General features: G+C 45.4%; 1 protein-coding gene across 1 annotated transcript in view; it reads right to left on the reverse strand.

The window, feature by feature from the left end:
• Positions 1-23,472, reverse strand: part of TMEM123 (transmembrane protein 123) — a 105,511-nt gene extending 82,039 nt beyond the window's left edge. Inside the window, exon 1 of the mRNA XM_030200245.1 lies at positions 23,263-23,472. Coding sequence (XP_030056105.1) covers positions 23,263-23,344 — 82 coding nt within the window. The 5' untranslated portion in view covers positions 23,345-23,472. The remainder of the gene's footprint in view (positions 1-23,262) is intronic.
• Positions 23,473-23,684: the final 212 nt, after the last annotated feature.

Raw genomic sequence — 23,684 nt, forward strand, 5'->3', positions numbered from 1 at the left:
ACCGCTGTGAGCTGTAAGTGCATGTTCAAGTTGATACTTGAAAAGCAGCTTTGGGGAGTTGAGGCTCATTTGTTAAATATCACATTATAGACAAGATGTCCTTTTTCTTTTGTAGGCAAATTTAAAAAAAAAGTTTTGGATATTGAAGCCCCGTATATTTGCCTGAATAAATGGCTTTTAAGGGCTACTCTGAACGAGAGTGTAATTGTCGCAAGGCCAACGGGAGCATGTTCCAAAGTATAGAGCCAGCTACTAAGAACAGTTTTACAGAGAGTAGCCCGGGGACACCTTCTGTAAAAGGTGGCACTGTAAGGAGGCACTGTTCTGAGGAACAGAGCATCTGGTTGAGAGAATAAGATAGTAGATATTGCAATAAAACAGAGGGTTGGTCAGAATGAACAGATTTATGGATTAATGATACAGGGAGCCAGTGTTCTTGTTTAAGAAGAGGAGTGATACGGTCATACTTCCGCCCACTAGTAATTAATTAAATTGCCACATTTTGTATTACCTGAAGGCACCACATTTCTCACTGGCTCAAACCATTATACAAATAACAGTAATGTATGTTGGAAAGGACTAAAGCATGTATAAGAGTACAGAGCGCATCAGGTTGCAAAAAAGGATGGAGAGACCAGATTTGGTGAAGGCAAAAGAAGTATTTAGAGATAACAGCCGAAATATGTGCAGAAAAGGTAAGACTGGAATCAATAGTAACTCCTAGGATCTTCAGGGAATTCATAACGGGGACAGAAGTATCAAGTAGATATAAATGGTTTAAAGCAATCGAGGCAGAAGCACAAGAAAACAGCATAGTTTTGTCTTAGACAAGTTTAACTTCATCCATTGCAAGCCCTTTTAAGATGCAGTAACTGCGAGCTAGTGTTTACCGCAGCTTTGTAAAAGACCTCTTAATGTTAATGTTTTCTCTAATGGAAAAGAATCACCCCTTATATTTACCACCTGATATGGAACTAACTCTTAGTCCTTTGGGACTGAGAATCCAAGTTGAATGTCCAGTGCCATTCTTTATGTAGAAACAAGGAATTTAAATCTCCATCCCTTATATAAGGGCTTACAAATTTCAAGGCACAAAAGCACAAGTCCTCAAAACAACCCTCTGATCTATCTCAAACAAACCTTAAATGGTTGCATGTGTGTTTACATGTCGAGTGGCGCTTTAGAGGGAGACTCTGGCTGTGAAGAACTAGGCCACTGCTAGGCAGGCTTGTATGGTCTGGGTCCCGTATATGACAATCCGGTTTAGGGTGGACTGGAGAGGGCTTCGACTAACTCCAATAGTTTGGAAGATGAGGGCAGTGCTGGGCAGAGTTTTATGGTCTGTGTCCTGCAATTGAAAAGACAGATTTGGATAGGCTGGAGTGGACTTTGATGGCTAGTTCAGTAGTTGGAAACTAAGAACAAGGCTGGGTGGACTTGAACAGAAATGCCAAAGAGAGACAATGATCAAGTATTTTATATCACATTCATTGTTGGTTTAATCATGACTTGATAATAAGTGTGATTGTTGGGCAGACTGGATGGACCGTTTAGGTCTTTATCTGCCATCATTTACTATATTACTATGTAACTTAGGCCCTATTAAAGATGTTAAGATTGCAGCACATCTTTAAGAATTACCACCCACCTCTTGTGTTTAACAGGACCCAAAACTACTCAAATCTTCCAGTCATGAATCAGTGTCTTGATATCTTTAGAGTAAACTAGGAGTCACAATGATGAACATTTCCTCACCATGTCAGTTTCCAACCTAGTCCAGTGTCTTTGCATTACAAGGAGCCTCCATCTAGCAGTTATGTTGGTACTCATGTCAATGTGCACATATATCTATACACGTTACTAGCGCCAACAGACCACTTTCCGATTTGCCTAAACATATTTTATATATGTAGATTGCTTTGATTACTCTCTCCTTCAAAATCGGTGAGACTAAGGAAACAATTCTGAGTAGGCCATCTAGCTGCAAAGTGCCCGTGTACTTTTACCATGTATACTCTGTATCTAAGTTTCTCCTTGCAAACTAACTAGTATAAAGTACACATTACAAGTATCTACATACTTTGTATTAACTGTGTGTGTAAACTTCTGAAAATGTCATGTATGTATACTGTTTCATTCCCTTGATCTGAACAGGATGCTAGGTTTGATGCACCTTTGGTCTAATCCAGTATGACAATTTTCATATTCCCTTTTTATTAATGTGAATAAAAATTGTAACTACTCCGAGGATGACAATTTCCTTGGATACAATGGCCTTTGCCTTCTACATGCCCACATGAATTATCTTCAGAATAGCCTCTTATTCTTTGCATAAAAGTTGATTTTCTGGTTCCAAGATGGCTGCAGGCTTGTAAGGCTCATTAGACTGCTTTGCCTGTTCTGAGCATTTACTGCATCATAGTGAAATGGAAGGCATAGAACTAATTTTTCCTTCAGAGTCTGGTCCCATGTCCCCAGTTGGGCCAATAGATACCTATGCTCAGTGGTTGGAGGCTTAGGATTTGGATGCTGGTGCTAGCATGGTAGAATCTCGGCAGGAAACTGGAGGATCCACGGGGACTGGAGTAGGAGACATCATTCAAGCAACACAAGGGAGTGAAATTGCTGCAGGTCTGAGGCACTGGGTTCTCAGCAGCTTGCTGTAATCAGGGTTTGTGTGGAGGTCAACTGAGTGCCAGGTGCTGATGAGGGTCAGAGAGAGAAAGATCAGTTTCAGCTGTATATATCTTTGTGGTTTATGGAGGCTGGCGTCCTACAGCTTTAGGTCTGTTACCACCCCAGTTTGTCTTAGCCCAGCCTTTGGGCTCCCCACATCACTTTGCATGCGCGAAATTTACAAAACACACATTCTCAAGTATAGAAAAATAAATTTACAAATTGCCCAACAGCCAGCACATTTGGACAAGATGGAAAAAAGATCTGGCAAAAACTCAGCAGGTATATTGTTCCCTTAAGGATAATTCTAGCCTACAAACTAAAGTTAAGTCACTGGAGAATGCTTCTGAAAGTTGCAATCTGTGCTTGCTTAAATTTTTCTCTTTCACTAGTGGTAACTCCTCAAGATTTGTCTGAAGTATTAATAGATGTATTCAAGGTACCTTTGGAGTCTCTCCCTCCACTAACAGCAGCATACTTATTATTTACTCTTCCTACACAATGTCCCCTGGGCTCCCTCTGCAGCACATTCCCCCAACCAATTAACAGATATTAGTGTGTCCTTGCTAAAACCCTGATTCCAGTCTAAATCAGTAAAATAACCCCACTTTTATTTATTTTTTGTTACATTTGTACCCCGCGCTTTCCCACTCATGGCAGGCTCAATGCAGCAGGCAGTGGAGGGTTAAGTGACTTGCCCAGAGTCACAAGGAGCTGCCTGTGCTGGGAATCGAACTCAGTTCCTCAGTTCCCCAGGACCAAAGTCCACCACCCTAACCACTAGGCCACTGACTCCTCCACTTATGTATGTGAGGATCAAAAGGGAGCCTCAGTTTGGATGGCACTATTTTAAATGATGGCATCTGAACTGCAGGAGCAACTGGGGATCATTTCTGCCTTTGGGGATTATGGGGGATCATTTCTGCCTTTGGGGATTATGGGGTGGTGGGGCCATTTAGTCAATTTGGATTGGACGCAAATTCACAGCAGTATACTATCAAGGCTACGACAGTTATGTCCTACTTCCTATTGTTGTTAAGTGTGGTTAACCACGTCCTTTTGCTTCTTCCAGTTACAGGTGGTACCATCGAAGGGAAAGCACACAAACATCCTCAGTTCAAAGTTATAAGAACCAGGGTAGTCATTTCAAATGAAAAGAGAAAGAAAATCAAGGTCCCCCAGCACATTAAGTCAAATAAAGTTTCAGATAAAATGCTACACAGAAGGAATCTCTTATAGGGTGCCATGTATAGAGGTTGCAATTATGATTGATCAAACCAACTCATACTATAAGATAAAAATCCCTTCCATATCACTCCTGCCAAATAGAAAAGGGGCAGCAGCAAGGCAGTACACAAGAAATATAATAGGAAAAGTAAATCACCAATGAAATCACAACAGAAAACCAGCAAGTAGACAACTCATTGAAACCATTTGGTCATCATTCTGATCTCAGCATGCTCATCAATTTTTATTTTTTTTAAAGCCTTCAACCTCCACAAACTTTCTTGTACAGTTAAACATAGTTTCCCATATTCTATCTCAGGGGTTGGTGACCCTGGTCCTCGAGGGCCACAACCCAGTTGAGTTTTCAGGACTTCTCCAATGAACATACATCAGATTTATTTGTATACAATGGAGGCAGTGCATGCAAACAGATCTCATGCATATTCATTGGGGAAATCCTGAAAACCCAACTAGGTTGAGGCTCTCGAGAACCGAGGTTCCCATTCCCATTTTAGCTGGATAAAAGATACCAAATCCTTATACTCAAGTCCTTCAGCTAAAGTCACACTGCTATAAATGCTGAGTCATAACAGTAATTTTCCCCAGATCTGGAACAACTAAGAATTTGGTCCCTCCTATGTGTTATGTGCCTTGACAGCATCGATTACCAATGCCTAGGGGTCCTTAATCTTGAGTACTTGCTACTCTATGTTAGGAGTGACAGTATGCAGTTGGCTTCTACCTCAAAAACATTTTTCAAAACTTAACGTCTGGAAATCTCAGAATAAAATTCTGAATTATAGCCAGGTCCCCGGTGAACCACCGACATATGAGGTGGATTCATTGGGCTATGGAATTTTATATTTTGCTGGGTCCCAAGGGTACATCCTTCAAGGCCCTATATGAATATCCACTTCATGTTCATTCTTCCATAGCACTTCATTCTATAATATGTGTATGTATGTGTGGGGGAGAGAGAAGGTTCTTGGAAGTAACTTTACAGCACACTTGCTGGAATAAAAGAGAGACGGGTCTTTGGAAAGTAAATACTACTTTAAAGAAGATATTGTACATCAGTTGTTTGATTCAGGTTTGTTCAGTAAAGTGGATTTTTGGTTATATATATATATATATAACCAAAAATCCACTTTACTGAACAAACCTGAATCAAACAACTGATGTACAATATCTTCTTTAAAGTAGTATTTACTTTCCAAAGACCCGTCTCTCTTTTATTCCAGCAAGTGCTCCTCACTCAGTCAACAGCTTGCTTGATCCTTCTTACACTTGCCATTTCTCTCCTCTTTGTCCCTTGGAAGATACCTCTCTTCCTAGCCCACAGGTATAATTAGTTCCAAATGGATTACACCTTTAGACTTGACTTCAGTCTTGTACCACTGGGCTTCTCACTAGACAGCAGGCAGTGAGGTTTCTTCCTGATTCTCCCATTCTGCTGAATCCTCTGCTCCAGGCTAGTACCAACAACTTTCCCTCCACTCAGAGTTTCTTCATCTGCCCTGCTAACTGCTCAGAGTAATCCCTGTTTTGACTTTGCTCTTTTACTGCTGTAATTCTAAGGGGGTTCACCCCACTACAGGGCCTAAAAGCTTTCCACCCTTCAGATATTCTCTTTAAATACCTTGTTCTCAGCAGCAGGATTGCTTAGGGAATGGGTTCTAAGGATTCCTGTCACTCAAGGATACTCATGGTACCTACATTTTCTAAGGCACAGACTTGATGAAATTCTCCTTTGGTTTAATTGCTCTGGTACAGTGCCAGAGGGGCACTTGCTCATTATTTCCTTCTTATTTTAGTATTAGAAGGGTTCCCTAAATGCTAACTGGACCAACCTCTATTCCATAAAAACAGGTGGTACAGCCTACAGTTAAAGAATTTCCAAGAGGATTTTGTGAAACCAATTTAAAGGCAGTAAGGGAAAATTAGGTTCTTACCTTGGTAATTTTCTTTCCTTTAGTCATAGCAGATGAAGCCATTACATATGGGTTGTGTCCATCAACCAGGAGGGGGAGATAGAGAGCACTCAACTTTTCACAGTGCCTCATGGCTAGCCAGCTCCACTGCCTCTTCAGTATTTGAAGCTTCCAAAGCAGTATGGCAAACCGCAATGGGAATAACATGAACTTTCCTCACAGCGAACGATGGCCCCTTAACAAGGGCATGAACTCAAAAGGAGGGAATGAACACATCCTCCTGGAGAGAATAAACTCGTCCTCCTTATTGTATAACTGGAGGGGATACACGCAACCTCCTGGAGGGAATAAACTCATCCTCCAAAACATAAACTGGAGGGAATGGACTCATCCTCCTATAAGTGAACATGAATCCTGAAGACTGTTTTCCAACTTTCTCCCAAGGAAGGAACTTCAGGAAACAAGAACAGAACCTGAAACAGATTCACAGCATACAGACAATCATACAGGGAGGGCTCATGGCTTCATCTGCTATGACTAAAGGAAAGAAAATTACCAAGGTAAGAACCTAATTTTCCCTTCCTTGTCATCAAGCAGATGAAGCCATTACGTATGGGATGTAACAAAGCAATCCCTATATAGGGTGGGAACAGGTCTCACCACACGCTAGCACTTGTGCTCCAAAACGCACATCCCTCCTAGCAGCCATATCCAGCCTGTAATGTTGGGCAAAAGAGAGCTTAGAAGCCCATGTTGCTGCACTGCATATCTCTTGACGAGAGAGTGCTCCAGTTTCAGCCCAAGAGGAAGAAATCGCTCTGGTAGAATGCGCCTTAAAGGCTACAGGTGGAGACCGGCCGGCAAGCAGATAAGCTGAAAAGATAGTTTCTTTGAGCCAGCGGGCAATAGTGGCTTGAGACCCTCTGCGAGGACCTGATAGCAAAACAAACAGATGATCATAGATCCTGAAAGAGATAGTAACTTGCAGATACTGCAGCAGAGTCCTGCGCACATCCAACAGGTGCAACTGCCCAAAAGATTCTGGAAACTCCTCCTTATCAAAGGAGGGCAAGAAAATAGGCTGGTTTAGGTGAAACGCTGAAACCACCTTAGGCATGAAGGAAGGCACGGTCCGAACCGTGACCCCGGACTCTGAGAATTGCAGAAATGGGTCTCTACAGGACAGCGCCTGGAGCTCTGACACCCGTCTCGCCGAAGTAATGGCCACAAGAAAAACGGCCTTTAGTGTCAAATCTTTCTCCGATGCTCGCCAAAGCGGCTCAAAAGGAGAAGCCTGCAGGGCCTTCAAAACTAGCCCCAGGTTCCAAGCTGGACAGGGTGCTCGCACGGAAGGCCGGAGCCAAAGTACCCCACTAAGAAACCGTGCCACATCTGGATGAGCAGCTAAAGACATGCCTTCAACCTTACCACGAAGGGAGGTCAACGCTGCCACTTGCACCCGCAGGGAATTATAGGCCAAGCCTATTTGTACACCATCCTGCAAAAAGTCCAGAATCAGCGAGACAGGAGCCCGCATGGGTGTGATTGCTTTTGAAGCACACCAAGACTCAAACTGGCGCCAAATCCTGGTACAAGCCACGGAAGTGGAACTCTTGCGGGCCTGCAGGAGAGTGGAAATGACTGTTTGAATAGCCTTTGTCCCTCAATTGTGCCCTCTCAATCGCCATGCCATAAGACCAAAGCTGCAGGCGTCCTCCATGGCTACCGGGCCCTGTGACAACAGGTTCGGTACCAGAGGTAAAGGAAGGGGAGCCTCCACTAGCATCTGTCGGAGGTCCGCATACCAAGGCCTCCTGGGCCAATCTGGGGCGATGAGGACCACTTCTCCTGGGTGCAGCCGAATCCGCAGGAGCACGCACCCTATCAAGGGCCACGGAGGGAACACATATAGTAGGCCCGGAGGACAGGGCTGAGTCAAGGCATCCAACCCTGCCGAGCGAGGATCTCTCCTTCTGCTGAAGAAGCACGGGACTTTGGCATTTGAACTTGTCGCCATAAGATCCATCACGGGCTTGCCCCATTTGGCACATATCTGCAGGAATACTTCGTCTGCTAGTTCCCATTCTGCTGGATCGATCTGATGCCTGCTTAGATAATCGGCTTGCAAGTTGCTCTGACCTGCAATGTGAGCTGCCGACAGAAACTGAAGATGCAGCTCGGCCCAGTGGCAAATCTGTTCGGCCTGCGCGGCCAGTGCTCTGCACTGAGTGCCGCCTTGTCGATTTATGTAGGCCACTGCTGTCGTGTTGTCCAACATCACTCTGACAGCCAATCCTTCCAGGGACACTTGAAAGGCCAGAAGCCCCTGAAACACCGCTTTCAACTTCAGGCGGTTGATGGACCACTCCGACTCCTCGGGTGTCCATAGACCCTGGGCATGCTTCCCCTTGCAATGTGCGCCCCAGCCCTTCAGACTGGCATCTGTCACTACTAGACACCAATCAGGGAGCGCCAGCGGCATTCCTCGCCGCAGCATGCTGTCTGAGAGCCACCACTCCATGCTGAGTCGGGCCGCAGGGAGCCAAGAAAGTCTGCATTGATAATCCTGAGAAACTGGAGACCATCTTTGAAGTAGGGAATACTGTAGAGGTGCGCTCTCGCCCAGGGCACCACTTCCTATGTGGCTGTCATCGATCCCAGCAGCTGGACAATGTCCCAAGCTCGCGGGCGAGGCATCCTCAGGAGCAGACGGACCTGATTCTGAAGCTTGCACCGCCTTAGCTCGGGTAGGTATACATAGCCCGAGTCTGTGTCGAACCTGGCCCCTAAATATTCTAGAGATTGCGAGGGGGGTCAGGTGACTTGGCCATATTAACGACCCAGCCTAGAGATTGAAGTACTGAGACCACTCTGGCTGTAGCTTGATAGCTCTCTGTTACAGAGTCTGCTCTGATGAGCCAGTCGTCTAGGTACGGGTAAACCCTGATACCTTCTCGCCTGAGCAAAGCAGCTACTACCACCATTACCTTCGAAAAGGTTCGGGGAGCAGTGGCGAGGCCAAAAGGCAAGGCCCGGAACTGGAAATGTTTTCCCAACACCGCAAACCTCAGAAACTTCTGGTGCGGGGCCCAAATTGGTATGTGCAAGTAAGCTTCTTTCAGGTCTAGAGACGTGAGAAACTCTCCTGGCTGTACCGCAGCAATGACGGAGCGCAAGGTTTCCATGTGGAAATGCCGCACTCTCAGGGACTTGTTTAATTCTTTTAAGTCCAGAATAGGGCGAAAAGACCCACCTTTTCGTGGCACCACAAAGTAGATGGAGTATCGGCCGTAGCCGTGTTCGGCGGGAGGTACCGGGGACAAGGCCCCTAACTGAATCAGACCTTGTAAAGTCTCCTCTACCGCCGCCCATTTGGCGGCAGAACCGCATCGGGACTCCACAAACACGTCTCTTACTGGGGCGTTGAATTCTATTCTGTAGCCATCTCTGATCAGGTCCAGAACCCACTGATCTGAGGAAATAGTGGCCCACTCCTTGGCAAAGAGGGAAAGACGTCCTCCGATGATAGGAAGCGAGGAGGGGGCCGGCGCACCATCATTGAGAGGGTCACACCTGAACTCCAGGCCTAGAGCTGGTGGCTGTGGAATGCCTGTCCGAGCGAAAGGAGTTCCTCTGCTGAAAAACGGGCACAAGAAGTGAACCCAGCAGAACGCCCCGGGCGGGACCTTCTAGCTTCACGGAAGCAAGGTCTATAAGAGGAGTGGACCGCCTGGCCCTTGGAGGAAGGCCTCGGCCTATCTTCGGCCAAGCGCTGGGGTTTAGGATCTCCCAGGCCTATAACAATTTTTTTTCCAACTCCTCACCAAATAGGAGAAGGCCTTGAAAGGGCAAATTCACCAACCTTTGCTTAGAGGCCATGTCCGCTGCCCAATGCCGTAGCCAAATAAGATGGCGAGCCACCACTGCTACTGCCATTTGTTTAGCCGAAGCTCTGACAATATCATAAAGGGCATCAGCCAAAAAGGACAAGGCCGACTCCAACCGCGGAGCCACATCCGAGAAGGGCTCTGCTCCATCTCCGGGCTGTTCCACTGCCTGTTGCAACCATGCCAGGCAGGCTCTAGCAGCATAACAACTGCATGCAGACGCCCGAACAGTAAGACCTGCAATTTCAAAGGACTGTTTAAGTGCTGCTTCCAGCCTACAGTCTTGTATATCCTTCAGGGCAACTCCTCCTTCCACAGGGAGGGTAGTTCTCTTTTGTCACCGCAGTGACTAGGGCATCTACTTTAGGCATTGCAAAGCAAGCCAAATGCTCCTCACGCAGAGGGTATAATTGCCCCATAGCCCTGGAAACTTTCAAAGGTCCCTCAGGGTCAGCCCACTGAGCGGAAATAAGCTCTTGGATGGAGTCATGCAAAGGAAAGGCTCGAGCAGGCTTTTTGGTACTAGCCATCCTAGGATTCACAGAGGAGGCCGTGCCACTGTCAGGCTCTTCAATAGAAAGGACCTGTAGGGCATCTGAAATAAGCGCTGGCAGCGCATCATGGTGGAAAACCCTCACCGTGGAGGGATCATCCAGATCCTGTGGTAATTCTGCACCTGACTCTGGCTCCTCAGACCACGAAGGGGGGGGGGGGGGGGGGGGGGGGGGTGGGGGGGAGGAGGTGCACCACAATCTGAAGGGGAATTAGCCCTTCTACGCTTTTCTTTATGCCAATTATCAGGGAAAATATCCCAGGCCAGAATCCACCGGGGTGGGGGGGGGAGACAATAGAAGGGGCCTCAGACGACCCTTGAGGGAGAGCTCTTTTCAGCATGTATGCTTTATGCAATAACAACACAAAATCAGGGGAGAAAAACTCGCCCTGTGCACCCAGATCCCGTCCAGGGCTAGCCGCTCCCTGAATAGCCTCAATTCGAGGTCCCCCCCCCCCCCCCCCCGGGCTCAGGGCTCTCCGTCTCTACGGAGGCCGCGCCATGCAGACAATTCAAAATGGCGTCCGCTGCCAGCTCTGAGCAGGAAGAATAATCGCTCGCCATGCTCGGGCCGGCTCTTACACCTGTACAGCATGATTTACAGAGCCCCGCTGCTGATTTGCGCTTCCCACACCGGCAACAGCGCTTTACATTCTCTGCAGCCATCGCCGAAAACGGCGGGAAAATTCAAAATGGCAGTTTCGCGCCAAAAACGCCCCGATCGCGGGCCCACTCCAGAGGAGTTAGAAAACACTCTTACCTCACCGGACCGAGTATCACAGCTCCGGTCCCATAGAAGAATCAAAGGAAAACCCCTGTTCCAGTTTTTTTTTTTTTTTTACGCTGTGAGGAAAGCAGAGGTAATAAGAACTCCAGAGGCTCAGATGAGTGGGAAAGGGCTAACCTATGTGCCTTCAAAGTGAAGCTGCTATAGCCTCTAACACCCCGGCTAACAACTGGCAAGCCAGGAGCCACCCCCAGGCAGATTTTTGATGGAGCTAGAAGAAGCTGCAGCCACCCTGCTTAGAGAATACTGAAGAGGCAGTGGAGCTGGCTGGCCATGAGGCACTGTGAAAAGTTGAATGCTCTCTATCTCCCCCTGCTGGTTGATGGACACAACCCATACGTAATGGCTTCATCTGCTTGATGACAAGGAATGGGCACAGTGCATTTACTCTTAACTGGGAATGAAATTGTTGGATGTTTGCAATAAAAACGTACATAAAAGTGAAACTAAAAAAATCTGCTTTGAATTTAAGTGGAATATAAATTATTAAAAAATAAAATAAAAATCACGATTCTCTTACTGCTACAGAAAACTTAAATGGCCTCATTACCATACATTTTAATACAATGTGCAGCCATGTCTTCCACGCGAATTACTACCTATGCTCAACCGCTCTCTGTATTGCTTGGCTATTAAAGTGTGTATACAACTCTCGGTAACCCTGCAGTTAGGCTTGCAGTAGCTTTCTGTATTGGTCTCTCTGCCACATCTGCTAAATCCACATACAGTTTTGTGTCTAGCAGAATGTATAATCTGCATCTTTGTATTACACTGCTGCACAAACACTTGCAACAGGAGGAATCTTGCTTGAAACAGATTACAAGCAGTCTGATGCAAACAGGTCTTTATGAAGAAGTCAGGAAAATAGTTCTTGAGTGACAAACCACCCAGTTCTCTTGGTAATATCGTACCCAGGGGTGTGCTGGTAAATTTTTAACAACAGGCTCTTTCTCCGGACGTAGCCAGCTCTGCAGTTGGAAGGGCCAGGGGTGGCCGGGGGGGGGGGAGCAACACTTGCCTCTCTCTCCTCCCTCCCTTCGTGCGGGCACGCTAGGCATACCTTTGCTGGCAGCCAATAAATGGACTGCCACCACTCCCAACGTCTTGTTCTGAGCAGCATGCTGAAACTTCTCACACATGCTGGAGAAATCCCAGCCTACTGCTCAGAGCTGGAAACAAGGAGTGGGGAGCAGCAGCAGTTTATTTACTTGGCTGGCAGGGCTCAGCATCCCCACCAGCAAAGTAAAAGAATTCAGCAGGGGGCCCAAGCCCACATTTTGGGAGCCGGTTGTTAAAGTAGCCATGGAGGGCCCTACTTTAATAACCGGCTCCCAAAAATCTTAAAAACGTAACAACCGGCTCTTGCGAGCCTGTGAGAGCCTGTTCCAGCACACCACTGATCGTACCTTTATTGGATTCTGATCTGTTTTCATTAGAATTGGGGCATAGCGATGACAATCTTCAATCTAGTACATGGGTTCTCAACCCAGTCCTCATCTAGCCAGTCATGTTTTTCGGATATCCACAATGAATGTGTATGAGATAAATTTAAATTCACTACCTGCGTCTACACAAATCTATCTCATGCATATTCATTGTGGATGTCCCAAAAAACCTGACTAATTAGATCAGCTAACTAGCTATGCTATTTTCTTGTAGTTATTTCCCTCTAGAATTCTCTCAATTTTGTTTCTTGGGAAAAATATTTCCATGATCACTAAATGTTTTTACAGATTACAACAGATTAGATCCTTACATCCCATCTTGGAGCCAGGTGCACTTCGTATTTTAACACATGCCCTGGTCCTCACTAGTACTGATATTGTAATGCTTTATTTCTAGGGATAAACCAAAGGGAACTTGATCAGATGCAAATGATACAGAACATTGCAGTAAAACTGATACTGGGAGGATGAAAATATGACCATGTCATCCCTCTGTTACGAACGGAACATTGACTTCCTGTACAGTAGTGTGTCCAACATAAAATCTTGACTCTAATCCATAAGACTTTTTCATCTGGCCAACCATCAATCCTGTCTTAGTATCTACTACCCTATTCACCTACTCGGGGATTTATGTTCAGGGGCTCAACACCTTGTGGTGGTGCCAGCTCCCTGCATAATTTTGCTGTGTGGAAATCAATGTTTTCTGTCGCTGGGCCAGTTCTCTGGAACTCTCTCCCCACTGAAATAAGTCAGCTACGATCCCATTCGGAGTAGCTTTGAAAATTCACTTGTTCAAGCATACATGGATATGTTTAATGTCTTCATTTTTCCAGTTTTTCAATGCTAGGATGTGAGGCTATGACTGTGGGCCTAGCCTATAGGTATGTTACTTTCCTCTATCTCTCCTATGGTTATTGTAGTTCCTTTCTTGAAATATTTTATATTATTAAATATGTGAACTACTATGATGGCATGCACCCTTTGGTGGTACATAAAGAAACTTGAAACTTGTAGATATCCCTAAAACCTGACTGGCTAGGTGTGTCCCAAGGACTGGGTTGAGAACACCTCGACTAGTATGAGCCTCTGATTTCCATTTTCTAGAACCATATACAGATTGAGTTTAAAGGATCATTTTAGGGCCCTTTTTGTCACAAGGCCATTGGCTGTCCACTGGTTACACTTCCTAGCCCAGGAGAACCCAACATGCCGCCCTCCTGATTCTAAGGTACAACTACAGATTGATAGGGAAAACATTTTTACCTCTCTTAAAATTTTTGCCTCTACTGCCAAACTCTGGGCAATGTTTGCGTCCGCCTGGATCTGTTAAAAGTACATTCCTGAATATGAAATCACTGAAATCAAATGCGAGAGCCATCAAGTGATATAAACTGGAAATCAGAATTGAGTTGTGCTCTAACTGAAAATAACTATTCTTTGAGGGTAACACAAATGACAATCAGCCGTTGGAAATGAAGTCAGAGTCTTTATTGAAAGCACCAGCTTTACAAACCCAACATGGTTTATTATATACCAATATTGTCACATTGACAGGACTACTTTTGCATTACTGGTGACCAAAGTCAAACATTTTTTTGAATAGTTAACAGGCTTCACCATAGCCAGCAATAAAAAAAACATGAGCTTGTACATGTGGATTTATGATCACTTGGCTCATTACAGAGAAATAAACTTGCACACCCTTGTCCTAGCTCATTTCTCAAGGTACATCTTTTCAGAAAAGTCATTTCATTCCTGCTTTTAAAGATCCTACAGCATTTCATAATCCGCCAACTCTCAAAGCCACTTTATTGCTCTTCAGTTTCCAATAAGCCTGGCTTGTTATTGGATAACGCTGTAAATGACCCCCTTAGATCTTTATTGCCCCTAACTACCGTGTCTACCTTTTGCAACATGTGACTATCTCAATTGCCTGTACTTCTATAATTTTCCACTGTCATCAGCAGTTTTTCAGAAAAAAACCCCCTCAAAAAACCTTATTTAGTGAGGGCCTTACATACTAGCCCCAACAAAAAGCATATACTGTGAATTCAGGATAAAAATCCATTATTTGAATATGCATCTTCAATATACATCTGCTCTTGGCAGCAACAGTAGACATATCCCGAATCTCCATCTAGCGTTTATGTGCCGTCTACAATGTCTGTTGAAGTGGAAAGCACACTGGACTGACAACCACTGAACACACTAGCACTGTTATTAATAAAAAATAATAAATAATCAAAACAATTACCCCCCCCCCCACACACACCTAAGGGTCCCATTTACTAAGCAGCGTTATAGGTGTGTTAACGTTTTTAACACGTGTTAACCATTTACATGCCTACAATATCCCTATAGGCGCCTACATGGTTAATGTGCGGGATTGTAGGTGCGCTAAAAACACTAACGCACCTTTGTAAACAGGGCCCTAAATCTAGAGAAAAAAAAACCTAGACAAAAGATGGCCAAGATCTAACATCAAGAGAAAGGGTGTAAAAACAAGAAATTGATAATATTTTGAGCAACAGAAATGCTGTAGTTACATTTGCCAGCATAGCATATTGTATTACCATGTTGATGCAGCTAAAACAGAGTGGCATTTAACCTCTAAACAAAACAAGCTTTCCTGACAGTTTGATAGCACTATGGGATTCCTCAGTCCTGCAACCAGTCTCAGGCCATTAGCACAATACTCCTTCTTGCACAACTGTTACATAGCACTATCCATTCTCCTCTTGAGCTACTCGCTTGTTTCTTCAGCGCACACAGTTCAGAACCAGCAAATGCACATTTATCCCATAAATCAGTGTTCACGTCTCACTTTTGCTTCCAGTCTGTGTCCCGAGACTCCCTAATAAGGTTCAGTGGCAATCCCCTTTGGGCCAGCACAACCCAACCCTGCGTGATCACATAGAGGTTTCCTCCTAAACTGTATCTCAGCAGATCCAAAGTCCCAAACTGAAGGCTATCAGCACCTCTGCATCCAGGTAAGCCCACTGTAGTACACAACCAGAGCCTTCAAGGAATACAGTGACATCTCCAAGGAGGTTCAGTCTCTAACCCACAGGTTCCCAAACAAATCTGATGGGCTACGGTACTTTAGGTGTATCATGGTAGAACATGGGCAGACTTATACGGTCTGTGCCAGAGCCGTGGTGGGAGGCGGGGATAGTGCTGGGCAGACTTATACGGTCTGTGCCCTGAAGAGCACAGGTACAAATCAAAGTAGGGTATACACAAAAGTAGCACACATGAGTTGTCTTGTTGGGCAGACTGGATGGACCCGTGCAGGTCTTTTTCTGCCGTCATCTACTATGTTACTATCACATTTGCTTCGGAGTCAGGAAACTTGCAAGACAGGGAGGACCACAGCATCTCTCTCTTTTCTACACTTATCTACTGAATTACCTCCTGCTGGCAGGAGTTAGCCAAGCAGTACTTCTCACCTGCTGCTTTTTTTTTATCATTTTACTTAATTACATTTCACATTTATCACATAAATGTAAGGAAAAACAGAAATGTAAAGGAAAAAGAAAACGTTCTCTCATCAATATATCTATATATATAAAACTCACCCTCAACGTTCTGAAGACAGTGACGTCAGTGAAGCCAAGCCCTGACTTCCCTCAAAAAGGTTTGAAGGTTCGTGGTGGTGAAGCCACCAAAATTGCTCCGGGCCCCGCCCTCGAGGGCGAAGCAATGGCAGAACAACGAAGGGGTTGGCAGGGAGGGAGGCAGGGAGGCGGGGGTGGGTGGGAAATCGCTACGGCCCCGCCCTCGAGGGCGGAGCAAGGGCAGAACGAAGGGGTTGGCAGGGAGGGAGGGAGGGAGGTGGGAAATCGCTACGGGCCCCGCCCTCGCATCAAACGTCATGACGTTGAGGGCGGAGCAATGCCACAACAACGAAGGGGTTGGTGGGGGGGGGGGGGGGGGTTGCCGACGAAAACCTTGCTAGCGCCCGTTTCATTTGCTCAGAAACGTGCCTCTTTTACTAGTATTATATAATTGTCCACAATTGGGAGATCGAAGATCAGGAAAACAATCTCAAACAAAATAAGAAAAACTCAAAATGGTTAATCTTACAATTCACATTTTCTGAGGGAGGAACATAGGCGTAGTTTGACTGTTTCATTTGGGGGGGGGGGCAAAGGGAGGGGTGGGGCATATTACCATATTCATTTGCATATATGTATATGCAAATTATGCTAATATGGAGGAAGGAAGGAAGGGAGCAAGAGCTGGCTTTTTTTTTGGGAATAACCATAATAAATATGTATGAGATATCTCATTCATATACATTATGGTTATTCCCAAAAAAGCCAGCTCTTTCTCCCTCTCTCCCTTCCTTCTTTTCTCCTTACCCAGCACTCCCTCTTTAGTATTTCCCCACCCCCTTTCCCATGTCTCTTCAGAAAACATATAAAACGACTGTGGAAAGGAGACAAGAGTTTTCTTCCAGTGAAATGTCGCAATCCCTCACCTTCTAAGAGTGTGGTAAGTGTTTCTTATAGTCCCTTGAAATGCTGCACCCAAAGTTTGCTATTAAACTATTTTGTTATGCCTAGAACTCAGGACTGAGCTCCACCAGGTTCCACGTGACAAGAGGAATAATTCCTGCTCTGCTAGACCAGCCAATAAAATTATTTTCTATGTTGTTGTCACGTTCCCTACCGTGACTGTGGCAGTCTCCATGGGCAGAGCAGTGTTTTGCCGCCAGAACCAGCGCGGCGCTGTGTGTCGAGGTATCTGGGGCGGCACAGCGTTTTCTTCCAGCGCTCCTCCGCCGCTTTTTCCCTCTGTGTCTATGGGGTGCTTCGTCCAACACCGGATGCTCCGTCCCGCCTCCTGCTTCGCTAGGGTTGGGTACCCCCGTGGCCTGTCTCCTTGGCTCCTCCCTTCTTGCTCCTTTCCAGTTAGCTGCTTCCTTTCTCATTGCTCCCTACTGCTCTGCTTCTATTGGGCAGCCTCCTCCTCTTTGACCTATGGCTGCTTTCCCTCTCTCTGCTGGCTTCTGCTGACCTCAGATGCCATCATTATATCAGTGGATTTTCTTTTCTTTTCTCCCTTGTTGCTTCTGGTAGGCTTTTTTGCTTGTTATTTGATTCTCTCCCTGGTTCTTGAACTCTGTGTGTACCCTGACTACTCTTTGTGTCTGGTGCCTGCCTTTTGACACAGCGTGTACCCTGACTACAGGGAGCTGAGGGTGGGACGAAGGGAGTTTTGCCTGCTGTGTCGGCCCTGCGTTTGGGGGGGGGGGGCATTGCCCCCCCCCCAAACTACGCCCATGGGGAGGAAGGTTAATCGGTAATTGCAGACGGTACAGTGGTAACTAAAGGAACTTGCTGCAGAGGGTTCTTCATCTGTTCTTTTAACTCCACAAACTCTTGTAATTTCTTAGGTTCAACAAATAAGTAATAAGGAAATAAAACACTTACAAGGGAATCGCACTAGGAAGGTCCCACCTAGGGCAATGATTCCTGGCTTAAAAGCCAAGAATTCACGCCTCCTAGTCTGTGATTCCCTTGATATGTCAGGAAATATATTCATCTTTGAACCCAAAAAACTAATCAGCCATGTGTCAGAAATACAATTTCAAAACATTGTTCCTATCTAAATCAAAGGCGAAAGTCACTAATAATATAACTCTTATCTGTAATTTCTGAATTTTCCAAAATATCAGTTAAATTCACATCTCTTTTCTCTGATAAAGAAATTTTAAGGGAAATATAAATCACTTTAGACACCAGAGGGTGGCTATCAAAAGGTATTTGCAAAATATCAGCGAAATATTTCTTCAACAGTTCAGTAGCTGATATATAGGATGTTATAGGAAAATTTATCATTCTCAAGTTATTTTTCCTTAATTGGTTCTCCAGAAATTCCAATTTTTACAAGAAACATGGCTGTCCTTCATTACCAAATTAACTGATTTTCATAGAGAAACCATTTCCGTAGTCAAAGTCTCTATTTTTATATCTTGGACTTCCACTTTGTTAGATAAGTATTAATATAAATTCTTTAACTCATGTTTATTCCTGAAAATTTTTAAACATCTGAAGAAGAGAGTTATTCACACTCTGCAGCACTTCCCATAGTACGTCCATTGTGACATTATTGGCTTCACCAGATCCAATTTCTCCACAGAAACCGCTCCAGATATCTTCGGGGGAGGGGGGGAGGGGGGGGGGGAAGAGCTCACTCTGCAATCTCCTAGTTGGTTTAATTTCCGGAGTCGATGCTGCACCAGGACCTCCTCGGGTCGCGTGAAAATCCTAACCCACTTTGGGCATTTCCACTGTCGACCTCCATAGCAAAGCGTTACTGTTTCCGGGTCTTGGAGGGGTCGTGCCAGCAGGGGGACTGAAAGTCACTCCCTCTCCACTCAAATTCGGCAATAAAGCCTTGCTGTCCCGAAGCAGGAACCGATATCCCCGACATTATGACCCCGAATCTCTCCAAAGTAGGCTGAGAAGTGGTGGGAACCCCAGTCGTGTTCGAGGAGGGCAACACCACAGCTTTGCCTTTTCTCTTCCCCATTCTCTGGGGAGCGCGCCTACTTCTTCAGGTATTCTGGTGTAAAACGGGAACTCAACTAACGTACGTCCTCCCTCAACACCATCTTGGATCCTCCCGTTTGGGACACTCTTTGTCTGGTTTCTCCTCAGAGGCCTGTCTGATATGGGTAACCCTTCAGCATAGCCCTCTGAGTCATTGAAACACAGAAGCCCCTCCACCCCTACAAGGTGGTGTCCCTTCAGAGGGGCACCTGCTGCTGTCTACTTCCCTGGCAGGCTGTCTGCTGCTGTCTACTTCCCTGGCAGGCTGACTGGGACCCTGTACAGCTCCAGCTTCATAGGGAAGATGGCAGATGAGGTAGCAGGCGGCAAAAAGTGCTTGATCAATTTCGACCAATGAATAGAGGTGATCCTTAAGTGAGGCTGAGGGGCAAGGGTGGGGGAGATCATGATAACATATGATGGAGCAATTGGGTTTTCAAGGCATCCACAATGAATATTCATGAGACAGATCTGCATGCACTGGAAGAAATTCATATAAAGCTCTCTCATGAATATTTATTCTGGATACCCTGAAAACCTGACCGGCTAGGGGTTCCCCAAGACAGGTATGGAAACCACTACCCTGATATGAATGTTACCACAATGACCCTAGTAAGCCCTTCTCTTTGCTCCTCGCCTGTGTCTTATGGAAGAAAGTATTCTCCATCATAGCTTTGTAAATTAGCCTCAGCTGTGTCCTCCAGTTACTAGAACCACCACTTCCAGTGGGAACTACCTTCCTGCTAATTCTAGAGTGGGCAACAACTGTCAGGTTTTCAGATATCCTTAATGAATTTGAACAAGACAAGATTTGCATTCATTTCCTCCAGTGTATGCACATCTCTCATGCATATTTATTAAGGCTGTCTCAAAAACCTGATCATTTGTGGCCCCTGTTGACGGAGTTAACTACACCCAGTCCTCAGGGCACACCAAGCCCATCAGGTTTTCTGGATATTCACAATGAATATGAATGAGATTAGCATACCAAGGAGAAAGTGCATAACAATCTATTTCATGCATATTCATTGTGGATATCCAGAAAACCTGATGGGACTTGGTCTGCCCTGAGGACTGGGTTGAGAAGGCCTGGCCTAATGGTTAGTGCAGTGGCCTGGGGAACAAGGTTTGATTCCCACTACAGCTCTTTGCGACTCTGGGCAGGTCACTTAACTCTCCATTGCCCCAGGATGCTGGGCTTGATGGACCTTTGGTCTTTCCCAGTATGGTAACACTTATGTACTTATGCATGCAGATAGTTGAAAAACCAAGAGTTCTGCCCAGGTAGGATGAGTCTTAAAAAGCTGGATGCCGAGCAACTGGATGACAGATCGCCAGACTGAAGGAGTAGATGTAGAGTGACAGAGAGATCTAAATTATTGCAGAAGTTTTCAAACCTGTCCTGGGGTCCACCTGCCACTTGGGTGCTCAGGATATCCTATCGGGCGCTTCATTCAGGAAAGTCTGGTTACCTGTAGGAACTGTTATTACCTTATGTTCCGGCTTGGGCTCTCAAGATGTGGCTTTATAGGCACTCCCGTCCCGGGTTCTTGCTTGGTTATCTTTTACTAAAGCATGTGGTTTCTTTTGGTATGCTCCTTTCTTGTGGAATCAACTTCCACAGGAGATTCGGGAAGAGCAATCCCATAGAGTTTTAATATGGCATTTAGTTGTTTTTAATTTTATATATTGTAAACCACTTGACTTGTCTGACAAAAGGGTGGTATATTAAGTGTTTTAAAACTATTAATGAATATGCATGAGAGAAATTTGCATATAATAGAGGCAACAGGAATGAGCACCTGTTTTATGCATATTTCCTCTCTGAGCACACCACCCATACTCTCGTCCACGCTCTCATTACCTCTCGCCTTGACTACTGCAACCTACTCCTTACTGGCCTCCCACTTAGCCATCTATCCCCCCTTCAATCTGTTCAGAACTCTGCTGCACGTCTTATATTCCGCCTGAACCGATATACTCATATCACCCCTCTTCTCAGGTCACTTCACTGGCTTCCAGATACCGCATACAGTTCAAGCTTCTCCTTCTTACCTACAAATGCACTCAGTCTGCAGCCCCTCATTACCTCTCTACCCTCATTTCCCCTTACGTTCCCGCCCGTAACCTCCGCTCACAGGACAAATCCCTCCTCTCAGCACCCTTCTCCACCACCGCCAACTCCAGGCTCCGCTCATTCTGCCTCGCCTCACTCTATGCTTGGAATCAACTTCCTGAGCCCTTACGCCAAGCCCCCTCCCTACCTATCTTCAAATCCTTGCTCAAAGCCCACCTCTTCAATGTTGCTTTCGGCACCTAACCTTTATACCTTTCAGGAAATCTAGACTGCCCCTATTTGACTGACTGTACATTTGTCCTTTAGATTGTAAGCTCCTTTGAGCAGGGACTGTCCTTCTATGTTAAATTGTACAGCGCTGCGTAACCCTAGTCGCGCTTTAGAAATGTCAAGTAGTAGTAGCACCTGTTTTATGCATATTTAAGATATCCTGAAAACCCGACCTCCTGGTAGTCCCCCAGGACAAGTTTGAGAACCACTGATTTAGTGGAAAAAAAAGACCTGTTGACTGGATAGATGCAGGGTTCAAAGTAGGAAGGATTTTGGGTCTAGTAAAAGATATTGACATCTTTGTGGTGAAAATGGTGCTTTCCGAGAGGAACTGGGCGCTGAGGACAGCTTGTTCTTGAGCCCAAGATGAAGAATTCTGCTTTGTGCGTAATGAATACCTATAAAACTAGGGACTGAGAAAATTACCAATGTAGTCTGAGTATGTGCTTAGAGGGGTGGGGAAGAAAATGAAGGATGAACCCAGCAAATCTCTGACTGGAGAAAATGGGTCAAATGTATAGGGTGACCTATGAAAGAAAGATTACAAGTCCTACCAGGAAGTTGATAGCTTGAATTATACGCAATAAATGTAAATGTGCACATACAACCCACTGCTTCTTTGTTCTACCTACTGATAGGAGGAAGGAAGGGTGTTTTCCCCCCTCAAAGAAAGTTGATAACCATAAACCCTCACCCCATTCTCAGACCCTAATCTTTCTCTTACCTGCCCCCATCAGCTTTTTGTCATCCGATGCCTGGATATAATCTCTTTTCTGTGTGCCCTGTGCTACTTGGGCCACAATGTTAAACTGCAAGTTCATGGACCTACATCGGCAGTATCTTAGGCTTGGCAACAAGATACAGCACATGGAAAAAAAAAAACGTAGATCACAATGGCCCAGGTACATAACATTTCAGAAGATCTTTGAAAAGCAAAGCTATTATCTAAACGGTTAGTTTTATTAACCACCTTTATGAAGTGATACAGCAGGTGTAGTTCGACATAAAACTCAAAATTTTGTTAACTGCAAATAGTGAAAAGATCAAATATAAGCAGAAATGCAATCAATGAGGCAAACTTTGAGATGGCAAGTTGAATCTTTGAAACAGGATTAACACGATGCAGTATCAGAAGTAGTAGTAATAACAAAACAATCTTTACTTTTCCATAAATCAATATATCTACACCATAAGAGACTGAGCAAAAACAAACAGTGCACGCTGAAGCGAACTGGCATGAGCTGAAGGGAAACAGTGCTTGCTTGCCTGTGTGTGACTACAGGGTGCTTGGTGGTTGGGACAGTGTGAACATGGCCAAAACTGTTTTAATTTTAATTTTTTTTAACGATCCCTTTCAGCTCATGCCATAAAAACATAATAAAATGTAGAGGAACACAAAAGAAAGCCTTCCTATAAATATGTTCAAATATACAAACAGGGTGAAAGGGCATTTTGATATATCAAGGTCCTAGTTAGTGCTATTGCTGCAACACAATAGAAAGCAAAGAGCTGCATAAAATAATGGTTCCCCTCTCCCCCCCCCCCCCCCAAAAAAAAAAAAAAAAGTTTGCATATTATACAACGAATGATTTCCGAATTAGAACGAAGGTCAAATGCTTTCTGAACGTATTGAACTAACAAAGACAACTTTTAAAGTTCGCATATCAAAGAAAACTCAGCCTTTCAGACTCCGTTCCTATGGGGCGAGATGCAGTGAGTCAGAGAGGGCAATGACGACGATGCCGATACGGATGCCCAGGCACAGACCTGGCTGGAAGACGGCCGCTAGGAACCCGGGCGGGCGCGCGGGACACTCCCCTCCCCAGCTATATACACTGACACTTACTCGTATCCGCAAGCACGGAAATATCAGCGAATGCCACAGCCAGAAGAAGCAGCAGCCACTGCCCTACAGAAGCTGACTCCATCGCCCCCTACAATGTTCTGAGCGGCGCGCACGGGACAGGCAGCGGGCCAGACCTGGACGCACGCTCTCAAGCGTCAGGACTCAGGAAGAAGGAAGACAGAAGAGCCTGAGAGCATGTACAACGTGCACGCGCTCCCTCCTACTGCTCTGCGGGGGGACGGGCAGCCGCTGCTACAACTACGCCTGACGTAACTGAGCTGGCTCGCGCAAGTTAGTCGACGTCGACTCGACGACGGGCGCCGCCAGCCAGAGTTGCCTGCCACCAGATGGAAAACATTTTCCCAGGCCAAAAGAGCCAACTTTTATTAATATGAATAAGGTCAATATGAATGTTAATAGGA

The sequence above is a fragment of the Microcaecilia unicolor genome, chromosome 4, assembly GCF_901765095.1.
Source record: "Microcaecilia unicolor chromosome 4, aMicUni1.1, whole genome shotgun sequence".
In the NCBI taxonomy this organism is placed as follows: domain Eukaryota; kingdom Metazoa; phylum Chordata; class Amphibia; order Gymnophiona; family Siphonopidae; genus Microcaecilia; species Microcaecilia unicolor.